The sequence below is a fragment of the Salmo salar genome, chromosome 09, assembly GCF_965601325.2.
Source record: "Salmo salar chromosome 09, fSalSal1, whole genome shotgun sequence".
Taxonomy (NCBI): Eukaryota; Metazoa; Chordata; class Actinopteri; order Salmoniformes; family Salmonidae; genus Salmo; species Salmo salar.
In genome coordinates this window covers 97,434,469-97,458,054 of record NC_138299.1, presented here as the reverse complement: position 1 = coordinate 97,458,054, position 23,586 = coordinate 97,434,469, and the positions used below count along the sequence as shown (strand labels likewise).

At 43.7% G+C, this 23,586-nt stretch overlaps 1 protein-coding gene across 2 annotated transcripts; it reads right to left on the bottom strand.

The window, feature by feature from the left end:
• Positions 1 to 216: 216 nt before the first annotated feature.
• On the bottom strand, positions 217 to 23,508 carry LOC106612227 (septin-8-A). Of its 2 annotated transcripts, none has more exons than XM_014213208.3 (10): positions 23,263 to 23,508; positions 19,270 to 19,384; positions 18,798 to 18,993; positions 17,092 to 17,278; positions 16,576 to 16,737; positions 16,070 to 16,166; positions 14,173 to 14,341; positions 13,632 to 13,764; positions 10,154 to 10,335; positions 217 to 1,398 (listed from the first exon to the last, which is right to left on the bottom strand). In XM_014213208.3, exons 1-10 carry the CDS (start codon positions 23,290 to 23,292, stop codon positions 1,344 to 1,346), a joined length of 1,326 nt encoding a protein of 441 aa, XP_014068683.1. In that variant the 5' UTR covers positions 23,293 to 23,508; the 3' UTR covers positions 217 to 1,343. The 2 variants fall into 2 exon arrangements, with proteins under 2 accessions (XP_014068683.1, XP_014068684.1); XM_014213209.3 differs by having other exon boundaries at positions 217 to 8,708; positions 23,263 to 23,507.
• Between the last annotated feature and the right edge of the window lie 78 nt (positions 23,509 to 23,586).

Here is a 23,586-nt window from a genome sequence, read left to right as displayed (position 1 = left end):
TGTAACATTTTCACAATGAATGTTACTGGAAACCAGTAACTCTGTGCCTGGACCATTCAGTCATTGCTCTGGTCTCTAGAACAGTCTAGAAAGCCAGGGGCTCAAGGGGGAGAGAGTGTGGTGGCGCTTTGATTCCCTATTAGCCTGTGTAGACATGAGAGGTACAACCCAAACTTAAGAGCTGTCAGAATGTATTCATTAACATTGAATCAAAGACATTTTTCAAAGTAGCTTTATTAATAGCGAGCAAATACAAATCTATACGAGATTGATTATACCCTATCACTTTTATAAGACAACTTATTTTAAGATTGTTTAACTATAATCTTGTACACTTTAGGATAACATTTATATTTTGTAGTTTTAGTGTAATTTCAAATAACAATTGAAAGAAGCTCATTTTGTTCTGCTGGAATATTGTTCTTAATTTCATACAAATTCAACAATACACCTTGGTGGTTAATCTACAGCCATCAAATTATACAATCCCAACCACCATAGCACAAATAACATTATTATTTTATTTAAGTAGGTAGACTAATCCATAGATCATATTCCACAAAGTCACAGTTTGTTAAATAAAGTTCTTATTTCTTATAAATAGACAACCGTAACAACCTCTTGCAGCACCCTTAATAAAACTCTTACAGATTTTCAGTGGAATAAGACGAGTCACTAGTCAATACATAGAACAGTCATGGAAAACACATTTGTTCATCTAATGAACTACTTAATATGCTCTGGGGGCTTTTAATCTGAAAATTGTTGTCTTTCAGCCTGAATGCCAGTCGGTTACGGCTCTCTTACCAACTGCTTTCTAGAACATAAACAGACTGGCACCTCGGCTAGTTATCTTATGCTTATTGAAGAAAGTCATGTGTAAAATGTCATGCAGAGAAGCATGCTATAGAGCATCAGCTGTTATTGATCCAAAGTTGCATCCCCAATATAATGCACTACTTTATAGCCCTATAGATAGCCTATATAGTGTCTGACTATTAGAGAACGTGTGTCCTAATATGCTGAGCTGTATGGAAGACTCCAAGACTAGGTATTAGGTAAGAACATCACTTGAGTTCAGGAAGGAGAGCACAGCACAGCAAGGAATGCATCCCAAATGGCACTCTATTCCCTGTGTAATGAACTATTTTTAACCAGGGGCTTAGGTCAAAAGTAGTGCACAGTATAGGGAATAGGGTGCCATTTAGGATGCACTAAAGGATTTTACAAAAATGAAGCTTTGAATAACACTGTAAAAAAACAGTAACCTCAATAGCTTGTTAATTGTCAAATCGGGGAAGAATAGAACAGCCATCCTTTTGGCGTGGTAGAAAGTCAGTCTTCTAATTTAAATTCCTTCCTGATGTTAGGGAGCACGCAGACGGAAGACTAAAGAAGCTATGAAAAGAAAAAGAAAAACCTCAGGTCATTGATTTCAACAGGAGACAAGCAGGCAGGCTAGCATACACGAGCATACATACTGCAAGTCATAATGCATGAACAAAACATTAGCCTATACTACTTGACAAACTATACTACCTTGACATTCTATACTACCTTGACATTCTATGAACCTATACTCACTGGGAATTGTGTACTGTACATTTATGGACATGAAGATTATATAACTAAAAGTAGGCTATAAGTAAGCTAGTATTTTAAAAGGACCAGTATTTTGCATGTGCCAATCACTAGATTAATTGTTCACTACATAATTACCCCTCGCTTGAAGCAAGTTAATACTATGACAATACCTGCTATTCATTGATTCATTGCCTGGGTACAATAAAACAAAATCTCCCTTATGTAACTCAGATAACTCATGCTTAAGTGGAAAATTAAAACTAACCTGGTAACAAACCTGTTTGTGCTCTTGTAAGATCCACTGCTCATTGTCAAGCCAGACATACATGTTACAGTAGGCATGATAGCACAAACAGACTAGCACTCAGGTTAAAATAAAAACAGAGTAAAGTAATTGGTGGGGGAAATGCAGGGTTGGGAGAAGAAAAAAATGATGACCCACAAACACCAACGTCAACCAGGTCTTGGTTAACGCCACAGTCAACCAGGTCTTGGTTAACGCCACAGTCAACCAGGTCTTGGTTAACGCCACAGTCAACCAGGTCTTGGTTAACGCCACAGTCAACCAGGTCTTGGGTATTTTCAAGATGCCCTACTACATCTGATCATGCAATTCAGTTGCCTGGCTACCCAACCTCCTTGCGCCGGCCAAATGCTACGCCACGCCCACAGACGTTAGTTTCCTCTCAGCAATAAGTCTGGATCTGAGTAACTCCCAGACGATGTCTAGAATGGATTTCTGATTGGTCCCTGAAACCGATGTGTTGGGTCAGAGCCAGAACTTGGTTAAAGCAGTGGTTTTAAAATGTGTCATTGGCTATGATACTCTGATTGGTTAGAGATGATACAATCACTGATGACTGACTATGTTTTGTACAATGTCAGGATTCACCTAGCGGTCATGATTTGGGGCTGTACAAATGTTTGATGTATTAGAATAATTGATTATGCTTATGTTATATTAATAGAAGGGGAGGGGTTATAAGACCCATGCCTCCATACATTTATAGGGTCCTAAACTACAGATGAACAATATATATTCATTATATCGTTTTAGAATTGTTCCACAGTTGCTCTCTCTCTCTCTCTCTATGTGTGACTGAGACAGAACTCTGCAGGGGAGTGTGGGAGATAAGAGACTACTCAGACATTCCACAATAAATCAACTTTGGGGAGGGGACATTTATTGCCTAGCTTTTAGATAAACACTGAAACTCTGTGTTTGTATAGCTATGGATGCAGGGTTTTGGTCTCAGAAGTAAAAAGGTAATGACGTAGTCAGTGACATCACTAAGGCGGGACTTCGGTTTAATAAAACAACTTGAGACCTTTTGTTTGATGCAGAACTTACTGGGAAACATGCGTGCTATGTTCCTGTTTGTCAACTTCTGTCTGCAATTGCATTAATAAAGGTGTTTGAATTATTTAATTAAATATATTGTCACAATGAGCCAATGATGATTGACAAGGAGGAAAGGAACGAACCCTAACAACAACACCCCTCATTTTGACGTCACCACAAACGACTTCAATGACGGCAGTCTCAGACTGAACTATGTAGCGAACGATAGAGCAGCGGAAAGATTCAGTTTGAGTCATCAGCCAAGCGATACAGGACAGATAATTACAGGTAAGTGATCAGTGTGGCTGGTAAAACTCAGGAATTCGATTTATACAGTCGTGGCCAAAAGTTGAGAATGACACAAATATTAATTTCCACAAAGTTTGCTGCATCAGTGTCTTTAGATATTTTTGTCAGATGTTACTATAGAATACTGAAGTATAATTACAAACATTTCATAAGTGTCAAAGGCTTTTATTGACAATTACATGAAGTTGATGCAAAGAGTCAATATTGCAGTGGTGACCCTTCTTTTTCAAGACCTCTGCAATCCGCCCTGGCATGCTGTCAATTGACTTCTGGGCCAAATCCTGACTGATGGCAGCCCATTCTTGCATAATCAATGCTTGGAGTTTGTCAGAATGTGTGGATTTTTGTTTGACCACCCGCCTCTTGAGGATTGACCACAAGTTCTCAATGGGATTAAGGTCTGGGGAGTTTCTGGCCATGGACTCAAAATATTGATGTTCTGTTCCCCGAGCCACTTAGTTATTACTTTTGCCTTATGGCAAGGTGCTCTATCATGCTGGAAAAGGAATTGTTCGTCACCAAACTGTTCCTGGATGGTTGGGAGAAGTTGCTCTCGGAGGATGTGTTGGTACCATTCTTTATTCATGGCTGTGTTCTTAGGCAAAATTGTGAGTGAGCCCACTCCCTTGGCTGAGAAGCAACCCCACACATGAATGGTCTCAGGATGCTTTACTGTTGGCATGACACAGGACTGATGGTAGCGCTCACTGAACCGCTCTCCTAGAAGTTCTTGATGATCCGATAAATGGTTGATTTAGGTGCAATCTTTCTGGCAGCAATATCCTTGCCTGTGAAGCCCTTTTTGTGCAAAGCAATGATGACGGCACGTGTTTCCTTGCAGGTAACCATGGTAGACAGAGGAAGAACAATGATTCTAAGCACCACCCTTCTTTTGAAGCTTCCAGTCTGTTATTCGAACTCAATCAGCATGACAGAGTGATCTCCAGCCTTGTCCTCGTCAACATTCACACCTGTGTTAACGAGAGAATCACTGACATGATGTCAGCTGGTCCTTTTGTGGCATGGCTGAAATGCAGTGGTAATGTTATTTTTGGGGGATTCAGTTTATTTGCATGGCAAAGAGGGACTTTTCAGTTAATTGCAATTAATCTGATCACTCTTCATAACATTCTGGAGTATATGCAAATTGCCATCATACAAACTGAGGCAGCAGACTTTGTGAAAATTAATATTTGTGTCATTTTCAAAACTTTTGGCCGACTGTACATTCATTATAGGCTATAAATATACAGCATTGATAAAACCATGATTCGCCTTCTGAAGTCCCAGAGCAATGCATACACGGCCCAAGTGAACTCCATTTACTTCTTTATTGGAATGAACAGGCATAGAGAGGTCTTCTCTTTCCCTTTAACAGCACAATTTCAGAGAATAAACAGCAGTCAGAGGCATGTCCTACAGCTCTGTATACCATAGCTCCTCAACCTTTTACCTTTGCATATTTAATGAAATTGTATAGAACGGTAGCTTTTACTCTTATTGCATAGTATAGTTGCCATGGAGCCCTAATAGCAGCCTAAGCACAGAGCTCCTGTAAAATGTGTACATACATTGTTTACACATACACTACCAGTCAAATGTAAAAACACCTACTCATTCAAGGGTTTTTCTTTATTTTTACAGTTTTCTACATTGTAGAATATGGTAATGGTGAAGACATCAAAACGATGAAATAACACATATGGAATGATGTAGTAACCAAAAAAAAGTGTTAAATAAATCAACATATATTTTATATTTGAGATTCTTCAAATAGCCACTCTTTGCCTTGATGACAGCTTTGCAGCGTCACCTGGAATGCTTTTCCAACAGTCTTGAAGGAGTTCCCACATATGCTGAGCACTTGTTGGCTGCTTTTTCTTCACTCTGCTGTCCGACTCATCCCAAACCATTTCAATTTCGTTGAGGTCGTGGGATTGTGGAGACCAGGTCATCTGATGCAGCACTCCATCACTCTCCTTCTTGGTAAAATAGCCCTTACACAGCCTGGAGGTGTGTTGGGTCATTATCCTGCTGAAAAACAAATGATAGTGGGACTAAGCCCAAACCAGATGTGATGGCGTATCGCTGCAGAATGCTGTGGTAGCCATGCTGGTTAATTGTGCCTTGAATTCTAAATACATCTCAGACAGTGTCACCAGTAAAGCACCCCCACACCATAACACCTCCTCCTCCATGATTTACGGTGGGAAATACACATGCGGAAATCATCCGTTCACCCACACCGCGTCTCACAAAGCCACGGCGGATGGAACCAAAAATCTCACATTTGGACTCTTCAGACCAAAGGACAGATTTCCACCGGTCTAATGTCCATTGCTCGTGTTTCTTGGCCCAAGCAAGTCTCTTCTTCTTATTGGTGTCCTTTAGTAGTTGTTTCTTTGCAGCAATTTGACAATAAAGGCCTGATTCACTGAACAGTTGATGTTGAGATGTGTCTGTTGCTTGAACTCTGAAGCATTTATTTGGGCTGCAATTTCTGAGGCTGGTAACTTTAATGAAATAATCCTCTGCAGCAGAGGTCACTCTGGGTCTTCCTTTCCTGTGGCGGTCCTCATGAGAGCCAGTCTCATCATAGCGCTTGATGGTTTTTGCGACTGCACTTTAAGAAATTTTCAAAGTTCTTGAAATGTTCCGTATTGACTGACCTTCATGTCTTAAAGTAATGGACTGTTGTTTCTCTTTGCTTATTTGAGCTGTTCTTGCCATAATATGGACTTGGTCTTTTACGAAATCGGGCCATCTTTTGTATACCCCCGTACCTTGTCACAACACAACTGATTGGCTCAAACGCATTAAGGAGGAAAGAAATTCCACAAATTTACTTAAGACACACCTGTTAATTGAAATGCATTCCAGGTGACTACCTCATTAAGCTGGTTGAGAGAATGCCAAGAGTGTGCAAAGCTGTCATCAAGGAAAAGTGTGGCTATTTGAAGAAACTCAAATATAAAATATATTTAGATTTGTTTAACACTTTTTTGGTTACTACATGATTCCATGTGTTATTTCATAGTTTTGATGTCGTCACTGTTATTCTACAATGTAGAAAATAGTAAAAATAAAGAAAAACCCTTGAAATAGTAGGTGTTCTAAAACTTTTGTCCGGTAGTGTATATACACATACAGACAAAAGTATGTGGACACCCCTTCAAATTAGTGGCTTTGGCTATTTCAGCCACACCCATTGCTGACAGGTGTATAAAATCGAGCACACAGCCATGAAATCTCTGCACACAGAGCACACAGCCATGAAAAGTCTGTCCTCAGTTGTAACACTCACTACCGAGTTCCAAACTCCCTCTGGAAGCAACGTCAGCACAATAACTGTTCGTCGGGAGCTTCATTAAATGGGTTTCCATGACCGAGCAGTCACACACAAGCCTAAGATCACTATGTGCAATGCCAAGCTTCGGCTGGAGTGGTATAAAGCTCGCCGCCATTGGACTCTAGAGCAGTGGAAACGCGTTCTCTAGAGTGATGAATCACGCTTCATGATCTGGCAGTCCGACAGACGAAACTGGGTTTGGCAGATGTCAGGAGAACGCTACCTGCCCCAATGCATAGTGCCAACTGTAAAGTTTGGTGGAGGAGGAATAATGGTCTGGGGCTGTTTTTCATGGTTCGGGCTAGGCCCCTTAGTTCCAGTGAAGGGAAATCTTAACGCTACATTATACAATGACATTCTAGACGACTCTATGCTAACCAACCTTGAGGCAACAGTTTGGGGAAGGTCCTTTCTTGTTTCAGCATGACATTACATTTAAGTCATTTAGCAGACGCTCTTATCCAGAGCGACTTACAAATTGGTGCATTCACCTTATGATATCCAGTGGAACAACCACTTTACAATAGTGCATCTAAATCTTTTAAGGGGGGGGGGGGGGTTAGAAGGATTACTTTATCCTATCCTAGGTATTCCTTAAAGAGGTGGGGTTTCAGGTGTCTCCGGAAGGTGGTGATTGACTCCGCTGTCCTGGCGTCGTGAGGGAGCTTGTTCCACCATTGGGGTGCCAGAGCAGCGAACAGTTTTGACTGGGCTGAGCGGGAACTGTGCTTCCTCAGAGGTAGGGGGGCCAGCAGGCCAGAGGTGGATAAACGCAGTGCCCTTGTTTGGGTGTAGGGCCTGATCAGAGCCTGAAGGTATGGAGGTGCCGTTCCCTTCACAGCTCCGTAGGCAATCACCATGGTCTTGTAGCGGATGCGAGCTTCAACTGGAAGCCAGTGGAGAGAGCGGAGGAGCGGGGTGACGTGAGAGAACTTGGGAAAGTTGATGACAATGCCCCTATGCACAAAACGAGGTCCATAGGGAAATGGTTTGTCGAGATCGGTGTGGAAGAACTTGACTGTCCTCCACAGAGCCCTGACCTTAACCCCATCGAACACCTTCGGGAAGAATTGGAACGCAGACTGCAAGCCAGGCCTAATCGCCCAACATCAGTGCACAACCTCACTTGTGGCTGAATGGAAGCAAGTCCCCACAGCACTGTTCCAACATCTAGTGGAAAGCCTTCCCAGAAGAGTGGAGGCTGTTATAGCAGCAAAGGGGGGGAGGGGGGGGGTTATAGCAGCAAAGGGAGACCAACTCCATATTAATGCCCATGATTTTGGAATGAGATGTTCGACGAGCAGGTGTCCACATACTTTTGGTCGTTCGGGTGTATGTATGTATGTATGCATGCATGTATGTATGTATGTAGAGAGAGCAACTGTTTAGTGCCAAAAACAAGGGGTTAAAGCCTTCCCAGAAGAGTGGAGGCTGTTATATATTGCTTGTGTTTTTGAAGCACTTTGAGATTCTATGAAAATCGCTATAGAAACGTAATAAATTATGATTAAATATACTGTACTCTACCTAGCTACAGCGTCATAAACTACTTCTTAATATATAAAAAAACGAATATAGTATTAATATGCATATATTCATATACAGTATACAAGTTCTGCATTAATGTAAGACAGCACTGGATTAATTATTAGACTTTTCCCATGGTACGTTTCCCATGGTAGATGGACACACGTTCACACCAAGAATGTATAACAACATATGCTAAATTGTCATGACAGAGTTCAGATCATCTTTTCACATGTCTTGTGGAGTCAGCACTGGAGATAAAGGTGTCTCAAATGACACCCTATTGTTCCTGGTCAAAAGTAGTACACTATATACTGCAGGGAATAGGGTGCCATTTGGGACGTATTCATAAAGTCCACTGCGTATGGTCACCTTTCTGATCCTTGAATACACATAGGCGTTCACAGCCAGCTCTTCATCATCACACATCTCTCTCGCTTGCTCTCTCACATGTAGTGTAAAAGAGGTATCATTGAGGCCATTCATACAATTTCAGAATGAAAATAGTCCCTGAAGATAAAATAAGTCCCTTGTTCCCATGGTGATGAAGATAAACATTCCTGGTTGCCTTGGTGTTGCTGCGCGGCCATGAATCAACTGAAAGAGGGAAGAAAGAAAATATGGCAAAAAATATGGTAAAAGTAACGTGTATAGAATTTGATAAATGAGTTGGAAAAAAAATCAAAGAAAAATATCGTATTTAAAACAAAATACTAGGTTGAGAACGCTGCGTTAGCAATGATCGCAGTTATTTCAACGTCATGTCCGTTTCAGTTTTACATAGTGAACAAACTGTTATACGATACGTCCATCGTCGCACAAATTGTTATATTATGAAATGTGGGCACTGTCCAGTAGAGGGCACTATAACCTTCACATTAACAAGTCATCAGAGTCGGAGTCAATAGTCAACCTTCTTATTTCCTCACATTTCGTCACACTTTCTCCTCCTCATCAGTGTGTTGCTTAACATTTCCTGTCAACGAGACTCTATTAAGTTAAATGTCTGAGGAGTGAGACCATTATTCCATTACAATAGACAGACTGACACTGGGATAGAATCACAGACAGTAGTGTGTAACTATGCTTCTTTTTTTATGCAAGATGTCTAACTGTGAACTGAATTGGCTACCATCTAAGATGTCTAACTGTGAACTGAATAGGCTACCACTCTGAACCATTTAAGCGTCACCCAGAGACAAATATATAGGTCTCTGGTAGTGCCCAAACAGTGAATGACACATACAGTCCACAGCCTCTATGATAACACCAGTCAAATGTAGCTAGTGTTATCACAGTCTAGTCAAATCTGTGTTATCATACACAAAGGCAGGGAGAAAAGGCTAGTGTTACCCTATCAATTCATATTGTGTAGCTAAACACCAGTGACCCAGCTTAGCCTAGCTGAGATGCTAACTGACAGGTCACACTATGCAGAGAGGGTCTGGTGGTGGTGTGTAGTGTTATTGTGTTTGTATGTGTGTGTTGCAGAACCACAAGCATCAGGCGGTGACAAGGCAAACTGCGACCTCCCCCACTGTCTGGGCACACAATGTCAGACTCAATCTGTCCCCCGTATCACAGTTTCCAAGCCAAGATGTCTCCTGGCACTGTAATGCTATATCATCAGTCACTTCCTGACTGCAACTGTGCTGTGTGAGTGTCGACTCCATAGAGACAAGCAGATCAGTCTGCTACAATAGCGTATTGCTCAGTTGAAGCTTGGCTATAGTGAGTCAATTGGTTATCTAGGTCTAAACCCTGACACTGATTCCCTCAAGGACCCTCTGGAATGTAACACTTGCAGCGGAGATGCCAGATATCACTAGAGCTATAGTATATGAAACAATGGACTGAATGCTAAACACCAAAAAATAAACTAAAGGAGAGAGACACACACAGAGATTGAGACCGAGAGAGAGAGGAGAGAGAGAGAGAGAGAGAGAGAGAGAGAGAGAGAGAGAGAGAGACACAGAGAGAGACAAAGTAAAGTGAAAAAGGAGAAAGACCGAGAGGATAAGTGAGAGAAAGAAAATACTTACTTCTTCTTGTCCTTTCTGAATGATTGTGAGGATGCCTGTAGAGACTGACCCATCAGCGTCTCAGCTGCCACCTTCCTCCTGTTGAATGCGTTCATTTCTTCCTCCAGATCGCTCCTCTTCTCCTCCAGATTCCTCTTCTCCTCCTGGTGCATCCTCTTCAGCTGCTCAAACCTCTCATGGAGCTGGAGAGCAGGGGGAGACAGGTTGGTAACATGTAGGCACTTGGTGCTTTAAAGTCTAATAATACAGTCAGCAGCCGTCATTCATGGCAGGTGGAGCAGAGCCCCACCCGTTTTCAGCCCCACCCGTTTTCAGCCCCACCCGTTTTCAGCCCCACCCGTTTTCAGCCCCACCCGTTTTCAGCCCCACCCGTTTTCAGCCCCACCTGTTAAGCAAAAAAAAACAAAAAACAATTGTGCCGTTTTGCATGTTATTTTGGCATTAATACATGTCACATATCAGTTTGCAAACAAAACAAAATTATATTGAGTTAATAATGCCGCATACAAACATGGTCTCTGTTTAGCTTTCTTGAGTAAGGCAGCTCCAAAATGCAGGTGTTTCAGTCTAGCTCAGTGCTTTCTGTGGTGGTGGGGCAGCCAGCGGAAAATACGGAGCGTAGGGGTAGGTAATGTTCTCTAGTTGCGCCGTGATTGGCCCAGTGTTCAGGTCACTCACGGGAACACTACGTCACCGCATAATCTACAGGGAGAGCTAAAAAGTTCAAGCCCCCTTGGGTGCTGCCATAGATTTACATTACAAGTGCCAATCCAAGAAAGCTGAAGGTCATTGGCCACAGATAAAATAACGTCAAATCACGTTATATCTACCGTAGCTTTGATTGGACTGATCATGTCAACATCATACTTTCAAAATATTAGCTAGCAAGCTAGACAAGCAGTCATCATAAATCACGTCGACAATCTACTGGCAAATCCTTTTCAACCCTTGTCATACGAGGAGAAATTATAGATAAAACGTATTGGTGCTCATCAGCCAATGGACATAAACATTACACAGCAAGTTGGAAATCGCAAATTCCACAATGAGGGGTTTAGAAGGAATCAGTGGCTAACACAAAGCGTTCCAAAGCAATCACTATTTTGCTTCCCCTGCTATTTGGTGGAGAGGGTGTGTGGTCCAAGTCTGGATTTAAGGGTCTCTTTTAGTGTAGTGTAATGTAGTAGTGTAATGTAGTAGTGTAGTGTAGTAGTGTAATGTAGTGTCTGGGTTTAAGGGTCTCTTTTCCAAGCTTTTCTGGCCCACGCAAGTCTATGGGCCGGAAAAGGTTGAATACATTGGCTATGCTATCAATCCAGCAAAACTTGTGCCACATTCAAAACAACTGGAAACTCAGAACTGGGAAATCGCTGCCAGAAAAGGCTCCGCTGATAGCCAGGTGTAGCAGTGGTAAGGTGTTGGGACTCTTGCTGTTGGGACAGCTTTATGGCCCTAACAGTTTGTGGGCACCGTTTGTCACCGTTATGGTGCAACTAATGTATTGTTTAGTGTTGTGTAGTGGCTTTGCTGGCATGCGTCAAAAAATAAAGAAAAAAATTAATGATATATATATATATATACTGCTCAAAAAAATAAAGGGAACACTAAAATAACACATCCTATATCTGAATGAATGAAATAATCTTATTAAATACTTTTTTCTTTACATAGTTGAATGTGCTGACAACAAAATCACACAAAAATAATCAATGGAAATCCAATTTATCAACCCATGGAGGTCTGGATTTGGAGTCACACTCAAAATTAAAGTGGAAAACCACACTACAGGCTGATCCAACTTTGATGTAATGTCCTTAAAACAAGTCAAAATGAGGCTCAGTAGTGTGTGTGGCCCCCACGTGCCTGTATGACCTCCCTACAACGCCTGGTCATGCTCCTGATGAGGTGGCGGATGGTCTCCTTAGGGATCTCCTCCCAGACCTGGACTAAAGCATCCGCCAACTCCTGGACAGTCTGTGGTGCAACGTGGCATTGGTGGATAGAGCGAGACATGATGTCCCAGATGTGCTCAATTGGATTCAGGTCTGCGGAACGGGCAGGCCAGTCCATAGCATCAATGCCTTCCTCTTGCAGGAACTGCTGACACACTCCAGCCACATGAGGTCTAGCATTGTCTTGCATTAGGAGGAACCCAGGGCCAACCGCACCAGCATATGGTCTCACAAGGGGTCTGAGGATCTCATCTCGGTACCTAATGGCAGTCAGGCTACCTCTGGCGAGCACATGGAGGGCTGTGCGGCCCCCCAAAGAAATGCCACCCCACACCATGACTGACCCACCGCCAAACCGGTCATGCTGGAGGATGTTGCAGGCAGCAGAACGTTCTCCACGGCATCTCCAGACTCTGTCACGTCTGTCACATGTGCTCAGTGTGAACCTGCTTTCATCTGTGAAGAGCACAGGGCACCAGTGGCGAATTTGCCAATCTTGGTGTTCTCTGGCAAATGCCAAACGTCCTGCACGGTGTTGGGCTGTAAGCACAACCCCCACCTGTGGACGTCGGGCCCTCATACCACCCTCATGGAGTCTGTTTCTGGCCGTTTGAGCAGACACATGCACATTTGTGGCCTGCTGGAGGTCATTTTGCAGGGCTCTGGCAGTGCTCCTCCTGCTCCTCCTTGCACAAAGGCGGAGGTAGCGGTCCAGCTGCTGGGTTGTTGCCCTCCTACGGCCTCCTCCACGTCTCCTGATGTACGGGCCTGTCTCCTGGTAGCGCCTCCATGCTCTGGACACTACGCTGACAGACACAGCAAACCTTCTTGCCACAGCTCGCATTGATGTGCCATCCTGGATGAGCTGCACTACCTGAGCCACTTGTGTGGGTTGTAGACTCCGTCTCATGCTACCACTAGAGTGAAAGCCCCGCCAGCATTCAAAAGTGACCCAAACATCAGCCAGGAAGCATAGAAACTGAGAAGTGGTCTGTGGTCCCCACCTGCAGAACCACTCCTTTATTGGGGGTGTCTTGCTAATTGCCTATAATTTCCACCTGTTGTCTATTCCATTTGCACAACAGCATGTGAAATTTATTGTCAATCAGTGTTGCTTCCTAAGTGGACAGTTTGATTTCACAGAAGTGTGATTGACTTGGAGTTACATTGTGTTGTTTAAGTGTTCCCTTTATTTTTTGGAGCAGTGTATATATATATATAGCATTTGCCCCTCCAAGATTTACATGCTAAACTCGCCACTGGCAGCAGCACACCCAAGGTAATATCTCAGAATCCTACACTGAGCAAACAGTTCAAACTAAAGTAAAAGGGTCCAAACTGTTAGATGCTCCCAAAATGCTCTGTAGACACATGGTCACATGGCTGATTATATTCTAATGCCCAGTCCAGAAACAACCCAGAGTCTCATCCCCTAGCCACAGTCTAGAACATGTTCTCAACATGAGGAGCAGAACAGTATCATTATCTAAACAAGACAACTCCCAGAAGCACCCATGAATGATTACCTCCCTCTCCTTTTCTTTCAGCTCTGCCTCTGTCTCTTTCACTTTGTTCACAAACATCTGTCTCATGTCGTCCTCCTTATGCTGCAGATCCCCCAGGAACTCTTTCCTCTTGGCTTCATACGTCTCCTGCAGACTGATTGGTGAGGGAAGACAAGGTAGTCACAGTTAAACAGGTATACGGTATTAAGGCTTGTATCCCGAATAGCACCCTAAAAGTAGGGCACTATGTAGGGAATAGGGTGCCCTGGTCAAAAGTAGGGCACTATGTAGGAAATAGGGTGCCATTTGGGATGAATCCTATATTTCATTCTAGAATGTGTATTAGGTCTCTGACTGTTGTGAGATGTCCGTGGGCTCTTTGATTGTCTCCAGGGGCCGGTGAGTACTACGTGTTCTGATGCTAGCTTTGGCTGTATTTTGGCTTCCAACACTAGTCTAATTTCAGTTCATATTGTTCATATTTGATGACAAACCTTCAGCACAAAAAAAAGAAGGTAGACAGCCTGCCTGCTATGTAACTTTGACCAAGAGCTGGTCTCACCTAAAGGGTTTGTTGTCAGGGTCTGTATCTGTGAAGCCCAACTCCTCCAGTTTGCAGCGTCTGTAGAGCTCATAGTGTCTGGCGTGAGTCTGCTCTCTCAGGTCTTCCATGTTCACTCTCAGCAACATCTCTCTCAGCTTCACAAAGTCACAGTGGCTCTCGTTCTCCACTGATTAACACAACACAGCAGGATTGGGATATATGGTTGGTTTAATATGGTGACATACCTTATAGTTTGAAAGGGACTGGTCATTCAATAGCAAGTTAACAACAATACGCATTTGAGCAAATAACAATTTTATATTGGCATTAATGATATGGGTCTCTAGTGATTGCGTAACATCGATGCTTTAATGATATGGGTCTCTAGTGATTGCGTAACATCGATGCTTTAATGATATGGGTCTCTAGTGATTGCGTAACATCGATGCTTTAATGATATGGGTCTCTAGTGATTGCGTAATATCGATGCATTAATGATATGGGACTCTAGTGATTGCGTAAAATCGATGCATTAATGATATGGGACTCTAGTGATTGCGTAAAATCGATGCATTAATGATATGGGTCTCTAGTGATTGCGTAATATCGATGCATTAATGATATGGGTCTCTAGTGATTGCGTAATATCGATGGATTAATGATATGGGTCTCTAGTGATTGCGTAACATCGATGCTTTAATGATATGGGTCTCTAGTGATTGCGTAATATCGATGCATTAATGATATGGGACTCTAGTGATTGCGTAAAATCGATGCATTAATGATATGGGACTCTAGTGATTGCGTAAAATCGATGCATTAATGATATGGGTCTCTAGTGATTGCGTAATATCGATGCATTAATGATATGGGACTCTAGTGATTGCGTAAAATCGATGCATTAATGATATGGGACTCTAGTGATTGCGTAAAATCGATGCATTAATGATATGGGACTCTAGTGATTGCGTAAAATCGATGCTTTAATGATATGGGACTCTAGTGATTGCGTAAAATCGATGCATTAATGATATGGGTCTCTAGTGATTGCGTAATATCGATGCTTTAATGATATGGGTCTCTAGTGATTGCGTAATATCGATGCTTTAATGATATGGGTCTCTAGTGATTGTGTAACATCGATGCTTTAATGATATGGGTCTCTAGTGATTGCGTAATATCGATGCATTAATGATATGGGACTCTAGTGATTGCGTAATATCGATGCTTTAATGATATGGGTCTCTAGTGATTGTGTAACATCGATGCTTTAATGATATGGGTCTCTAGTGATTGTGTAACATCGATGCTTTAATGATATGTATTCACTTTTCTAGCCCAGGCCTATTGATTCTGAGGTCTTGCTCTGCTTGCATCAGTAGTATAGAAAAAGGGACTTTTATTGATTACTGTGTGTTCTTATTTGACCTGTTACGGTGTTGTCCACTTTCCAAATTATTTGTATGGTTCTATAACTGTATAATCAATGTACAGGATCAATAGAGATACCTACCCTGTACAGTTCCCCAGGGGTACAGGATCAATAGAGAGATACCTACCCTGTACAGTTCCCCAGGGGTACCGGATCAATAGAGAGATACCTACCCTGTACAGTTCCCCAGGGGTACAGGATCAATAGAGATACCTACCCTGTACAGTTCCCCAGGGGTACAGGATCAATAGAGAGATACCTACCCTGTACAGATCCCCAGGGGTACAGGATCAATAGAGATACCTACCCTGTACAGATCCCCAGGGGTACAGGATCAATAGAGATACCTACCCTGTACAGATCCCCAGGGGTACAGGATCAATAGAGATACCTACCCTGTACAGTTCCCCAGGGGTACAGGATCAATAGAGATACCTACCCTGTACAGATCCCCAGGGGTACAGGATCAATAGAGATACCTACCCTGTACAGTTCCCCAGGGGTACAGTCTGGCTTTCACCATCTTATTCCCCACTTTAACCTCCTCAACACTCCCCACCACAGCAAAGGGCAGATGGGCCTGGAACAAAGGATTTAATTTAATATAGAAACATTTAGTAACACTTTACTAAAGCCTGCAGATACTGTATAATGCAGTTATAATGCATGATAAGACTGTCATGAGCATGTATGACCCCCTTATAATATAACAATGACTTGTAGTTTAAAAACACAAGACCACAGCAAGGTTTCACAAATAAGCTGGTGTGTTTTGTTTTTTAAGGCATCGAGGAAGAGGAGGACACTTGTCTCTTTCAATCAATCAGCTCCTCAGCTGATGCAGTAAATCAGGGACGCGAGCAACCTGATTACAGTGTACAGGTGCCTGGCATACACAACTGTATTGTGACAAGACAAGGGTGTGTGTGTGTGTGTGTGTGTGTGTGTGTGTGTGTGTGTGTGTGTGTGTGTGTGTGCATCAGACTCACATTCATAGAGGAGTTGATCTCGGTGACAGCCTCATCCTCAGTAGGGAACTGGTGGATCTGAACACCGTTGCTCACCAGCTCTGACATGATCTTGATCTTGAACTTGTGCAGCTCGCTCTTAGATATGGTGTCTGCCTTGGCAATGATGGGGATGATGTTTACCTGGAGTACAGGGAGGAGCAGCTTTTGCATTCCAATAGCGTTTCAATCATCATGTCTACTATGGTTTTTATATTGACTTTGGATTGACACAAACTCAAGCGTCAAAAACGCAATGCAGCTCTAGTTTGAGATAAAAAGGTAACGGGTTGTGCCTGAACCTGAACACCTGGCAGTATCATTCAGGAGCTGCCAGGTGCTGTTCAACTCTTCTGATGTCCAACGCTTCAGATGCTAACACTTCAGTGTCCAAACAAATCAATGTCCAAAAATGTTTTCCCGCAACAGTATATTCCTGCAGGGCTGTAAGTATAAGAACAGCTCCTAATACAAGAACAAATGCATTTCAAACATTACCTTGCTGTCCAGTTTCTTCATGGTGACCAGATCCAGGGATTTGAGAGAGTGTCCAGTAGGGGCGATGAAGTAGAGACAGATATGGATCCTGGTGTCGTGGTAGTTGAACAGGGAACGTTTGATCTTCATCTCCTCCTGCAGGTAGGTCTCAAACTGGGTGTCGATGTAGTCCACTATGGGTTTGAAGCTGCAGGGCACAGAGAGACCAACATGGATGTGATCAGGATTTGGGCTTTGGGGATAGGTCAGTTTCAAATACACGTGAATGGAGAATGTCAGAAAAGCAGGAATTCCTGATTAAATTGGGGACAATCACATCCCTGAGAAAAGTGTTGTTTTTTTAATGCAGATGCAGGGCCTGAAAATATATTTATTTATTTTTATTGAACCTTTAACTAGGCAAGTCATTTAAGAACATATACACTATTTACTCTCAAGCTCCTTAGAAGCGTTTTCACCAGAAAATAAATATCCTAGAGAGTTTTACCTTCGATTCAAGAAACAAATAGTAGAGTATCTCGGTTACAAACTGCAGCAATAATACCATCCCAAAAATGCACTCTTTCCCACTCCCCTGTTGTTGGACCATTCCAGTTCCCTTTCAGATTGCATTAGTTCTACCAATCATCCTCCCCCTTCTCCTGCCTTCCCATTCATTGCTGCACAAAGACCCAAAGCCTTAATTTATTCCAATCCTTTCCACTGTATGTGTGTTGGCTGGAGGGCCACTAGTTGAGAGGGCCTGAGGAGGAATGCTGAATGTCCAATGTAGGTCTTATATCTACAGCCTGTCTTAACTTCCCACCTTCAACCACTGACTGAAGTGTTATTTAATGACTAACCCCAACCTGAACCCTAACCCCAACCTGAACCATAACCTCAACCTGAACCCTAACCCCAACCTGAACCCTAACCCCTAACCTGAACCCCTAACCCCGGCTTGAACCCTAACCCCAACCTGAACCCTAACCCCAACCTGAACCCTAACCCCAACCTTGGCCTGAACCCCTAACCCCCGGCCTGAACCCCTAACCCCAACCTGAACCCTAACCCCTAACCTGAACCCCTAACCCCGGCTTGAACCCTAACCCCAACCTGAACCCTAACCCCAACCTGAACCCTAACCCCAACCTTGGCCTGAACCCCTAACCCCGGCCTCCCCCGGCCTGAACCCTAACCCCGGCGCCCTCCCGGCCGAACCCCTAACCCCGGCTTGAAACCTAACCCCAACCTGAACCCTAACCCCAACCTGGCCCTAGCCCCAACCTTGGCCTGAACCCCTGAACCCCTTACCCCCCGGCCTGAACCCCTAACCCCTGGCCTGAACCCCTAACCCCCGGCCTGAACCCCTAACCCCTGGCCTGAACCCCTAACCCCCGGCCTGAACCCCTAACCCCCGGCCTGAACTCCTAACCCCTGGCCTGAACTCCTAACCCCTGGCCTGAACTCCTAACCCCTGGCCTGAACCCCTAACCCCCGGCCTGAACCCCTAACCCCCGGCCTGAACCCCTAACCCCCGGCCTGAACCCCTAACCCCTGGCCTGAACCCCTAACCCCCGGCCTGAACAGTCCTGATGCCATCTCTCCCTACAGTACCTACACAAATCCATGAGCTAAACATCTCAAACAGATGTCAGACAAGGTTACTCATCACGCGAGTGTGGTTCACCAAACCACCTCCTATCCAGCTGTTCCTGTACTATCACCTCTCCTCCTTGTTGATCTGGTCTCCGAACCCCACGGTGTCGACTACGGTCAGTTTGAGCTGAACGTTGCTCTCCTTCAGGTCGTAGGTCCTGGGCCGCAGGTACACACCGTTCTGGTAGTGGCTGGCCTCCTCGGCTTCAAACAGTGTGTTGAACAGTGTGTTCATCAACGTTGACTTCCCTATCCCTGTCTCACCTGAGGACGGAGAGACAAAAACAAAAAGAAGTTGAAAATAAGTAGAAAGAAAAAAAGATGAACATTTTAAAAAGATGTGAAAGAGTGAGTGAGAAAATAAAAATGTAGCGACTGAAGATGTTTTAGCCTGGGTACTGAAATGTTCCTGCATTCAGAAAACATTCTTGCCTTTAGCTACAGTAGAAATAGACTGGTACTCAGGCTAGAGTTGTATCTGTAGTGAGAAGTGAGACGCGTTAAGATCTTGAGGTAATGCTGGACACAGATGTTACATACCGACACACAGGATGTTGAAGCAGAATCCCTGTGTGACTGATTTACTGACCAACTGGTCTGGAAGACTGTCAAACCCAACATGGCCGCCCAGCTCCAGGCTACGCTTCTCTTCATTCTGAGGAAAGACAATCACATGTTATAAATGTGTAAAAATAAAAAATAAATACTTAAAAAATATGATAATGTCTCCTAAGTGGCAAAGCAGTCTAAGACACTGCATCTCAATGCAAGAGGCATCACTACAGTCTCTGGTTCCAATACAGGCTGTATCACATCCAGAAAGTGATTGGGAGTCCCATAGGGCGGCGCACAATTGGCCCAGCGTCGTCCGGGTTTAGCCGGTGTAGGCCCTCATTGTAAATAATAATTTATTTTTAACTGACTTGCCTAGTTAAATAAAGGTTGAGAAAGAAGAGTGATAAACATTGTTTAAACTCAAGCCCACATACTCCTCCCCAGTTAAGAGCATTTTAGTAAATTATGTTAACCTCCTCCAAAACAAAATCACTGGATACCTGACCTGTAAAAGGTCTCTCTGACTAACAGTTAGGACTATAACCCCTCGGCAAAGACATACCGCTGAGATGCAAGGTCAGAAAGCTCTGCCAGGCATGTCAAAACAGGGAGGAACATCAGGTTCTGTAAATCAATCTGTTTCATTTCAAACAGTTTGTGTATGTGTGATGTTTTATATGCAGAGACATGTGGGATTGGTTTTCCTTTTAATGCAATAGAATCACTTTATTTTCCAATGTGTCTTTTAGTGCTAGATGTGTCTGAAGGCCTGACTAATTCAACAATACATCAAAATAAATCATATTTAACCTTAATTTAACCAGGTAGGCAAGTTGAGAACAAGTTCTCATTTACAACTGCGACCTGGCCAAGATAAAGCAAAGCAGTTCGACACATACAACAACACAGAGTTACACATGGAGTAAAACAAACATACAGTCAATAATACAGTAGAAAAATAAGTCGATATACAATGTGAGCAAATGAGGTGAGATAAGGGAGGTAAAGGCAAAAAAGGCCATGGTGGCGAAGTAAATACAATATAGCAATTAAAACACTGGAATGGTAGATTTGACAGTAGATGAGTGTGCAAAGTAGAAATACTGGGGTGCAAAGGAGCAAAATAAATAAATAAATAAATAAATACAGTAGGGGAAGAGGTAGTTGTTTGGGCTATTTATAGATGGGCTATGTACAGGTGCAGTGATCTGTGAGCTGCTCTGACAGCTGGTGCTTAAAGCTAGTGAGGGAGATAAGTGTTTCCAGTTTCAGAGATTTTTGAAGTTCATTCCAGTCATTGGCAGCAGAGAACTGGAAGGAGAGGCGGCCAAAGGAGGAATTGGCTTTGGGGGTGACAAGTGCCTAGTTAAATAAAGGTTGGCCCATACCTGCTGGAACGTGTGCTACGGGTGGGTGCAGCTATGGTGACCAGCAAGCAGAGATAAGGCAGAACTTTACCTAGCAGGGTCTTGTAGATGACCTGGAGCCAGTGATTGTGAGTGATTGTTTGTTGTATTTCAGTCCGTCTTTGTGGGCTCGTGATGATACTTTGTATATATATTTTTTTTTTTTAAAGAACGTTGATTACTCATATCTGCTGTCCTGCACCTGACTCTCTACACCAGCTACACACAGGAACCTTACACTACCGGGGAACAGTGGGTTAACTGCCTTGTTCAGGGGCAGAAAGACAGATTATTGACCTTGTCAACCAGGGGATTCGATCCAGTAACCTTTCGGTTACTGGCCCAACGCTCTAACCACTGCCACCCCCTAATGCTAGGTTATATTTAACCCAAGATGAAAGCCTGACTCTAATGCTAGGTTATGATTAACCCAGGATGAAAGCCTGACTCTAATGCTAGGTTATATTTAACCCAAGATGAAAGCCTGACTAATGCTAGGTTATATTTAACCCAGGGCATTAGCATGCAATCCATGTTCCCATAACCTGATACTGAACCATGTCTGTCTTCGGAGTGTGCATCCCAAATGGCACCCTATTCCCTATTTGGTGCACTACTTCTAACAAGAACCCTATGGGTCTTGGTCAAAAGTAGTGCACTACCCTATGGGTCCTGGTCAAAAGTAGTGCACTACATATGGAACAGGGTGCAATTTGGGACAGAACCTGGGCGTCTTGAGAAACACAGCATGTTGTTATTCACAGCACAGAGGACTGGGCCCAGCATGTGGTTATTCACAGCACAGAGGACTGGGCCCAGCATGTGGTTATTCACAGCACAGAGGACTGGGCCCAGCATGTGGTTATTCACAGCACAGAGGACTGGGCCCAGCATGTTGTTATTCACAGCACAGAGGACTGGGCCCAGCATGTGGTTATTCACAGCACAGAGGACTGGGCCCAGCATGTTGTTATTCACAGCACAGAGGACTGGGCCCAGCATGTTGTTATTCACAGCACAGAGGACTGGGCCCAGCATGTTGTTATTCACAGCACAGAGGACTGGGCCCAGCATGTTGTTATTCACAGCACAGAGGACTGGGCCCAGCATGTTGTTATTCACAGCACAGAGGACTGGGCCCAGCATGTTGTTATTCACAGCACAGAGGACTGGGCCCAGCATGTTGTTATTCACAGCACAGAGGACTGGGCCCAGCATGTTGTTATTCACAGCACAGAGGACTGGGCCCAGCATGTTGTTATTCACAGCACAGAGGACTGGGCCCAGCATGTTGTTATTCACAGCACAGAGGACTGGGCCCAGCATGTTGTTATTCACAGCACAGAGGACTGGGCCCAGCATGTTGTTATTCACAGCACAGAGGACTGGGCCCAGCATGTTGTTATTCACAGCACAGAGGACTGGGCCCAGCATGTTGTTATTCACAGCACAGAGGACTGGGCCCAGCATGTTGTTATTCACAGCACAGAGGACTGGGCCCAGCATGTTGTTATTCACAGCACAGAGGACTAGCCATGAGGACAAGGATGAGCTCAACAACAATCATCTGTACCACTGGCCAAGTGCTCCACACACACACACACACGCGCACACACACACACACGCACAAAGATCCCTCTGTTATTTCACAGGGTGAGGAGATCCATGTCTCCTGCCCTTTAAAAAAAAAATCACCCTTAACAAAACACAATCTGTCATCCGCTCCACGTCCATGTGCCGTAGTGTGTGTTTGTGCGGCGCAAACTGAATTACAGGGATGAATTGAATCACTAACTCAATAACTGAGGTCAGAATGCCAGTTGGCTACCGTTATTAATAAACACGGAAGGATATCATATGTTCACAGACACACACGTCCTCAGTGTGTGTTCCTATAGTGTTGAACTGAGGATTAGTGTGGCTGCTACTTACCTACTTATCCTGTTATCCGCAGGTTAGCTTCAATTCACAACAACTCTAACTAACTAGCCTCTTAGCTAGGGTTGCACTGAAAGTTTAACTCTCCCTCCTTTCATTGCAGCGATGTAGTTACTATGCATCAACCCTCTTCTCTCCACAAAACATGCAATACCTGCGTGGCTACAATAAACAAGTTCCAAAGCTGTTACAATGTTTCACTGACAGTGGCAAATGATACATCTGTTGACCGAATTGATACAATGTAGCATTGCGTGGCTATTGGTTTAACCTCTGAGCGACAGCCCAGTGAGGTGTCGAGATTGATTTTTCTTTTTTACAGCAATATCAAAGTGCAACGACTAAAATGACTCAATTTCATACCTAGCATCAATTAACATGTCATAAGTAACCTAGAATAGGATTGAAATAATTATGCGTCAAGAGTAGGCTACCGTTCTCCAAATGCTATCTATCCTACCGGAAAGAAATCCCTGCTCTCCCGGTGTTGATGAAACAAACCCCACATCAGATGTTACTTAATACTCTATAATACTCTATATAGCAGTAGGCACACTAATGTAGGCTATGCATATTTCACTAGGCTGTTTAGTCATGACTTTTGTGAAACGCAGCAAATCTCTAGCCTACTTACAGCGAAGACGTCTATGTCCGTGGCGGCCATCGTGAAGAAGAGGAGCGTGAGGAGTAGAATTGATGAGAAGCTGTCTTCATCGGGACCTGGTGGGGTTGACAACAATGGTTGACAGTGGAACAGCTCAATTCATTCAATATGGCTACTTTGTGGCAACACCCCCTATATGCTGAAATGCAATTTGTTAAAGCCTCACATGCAGTAAGACTGTACATAATGGAGCCTCTATCGCTCTGATTTGGTACTGTAGAGGGCGCCATGGTTTCCATGAGAACAGATTTAAGAACAGAGAAGGAGAAACACAGACAGACCCTCTGCGCGGTG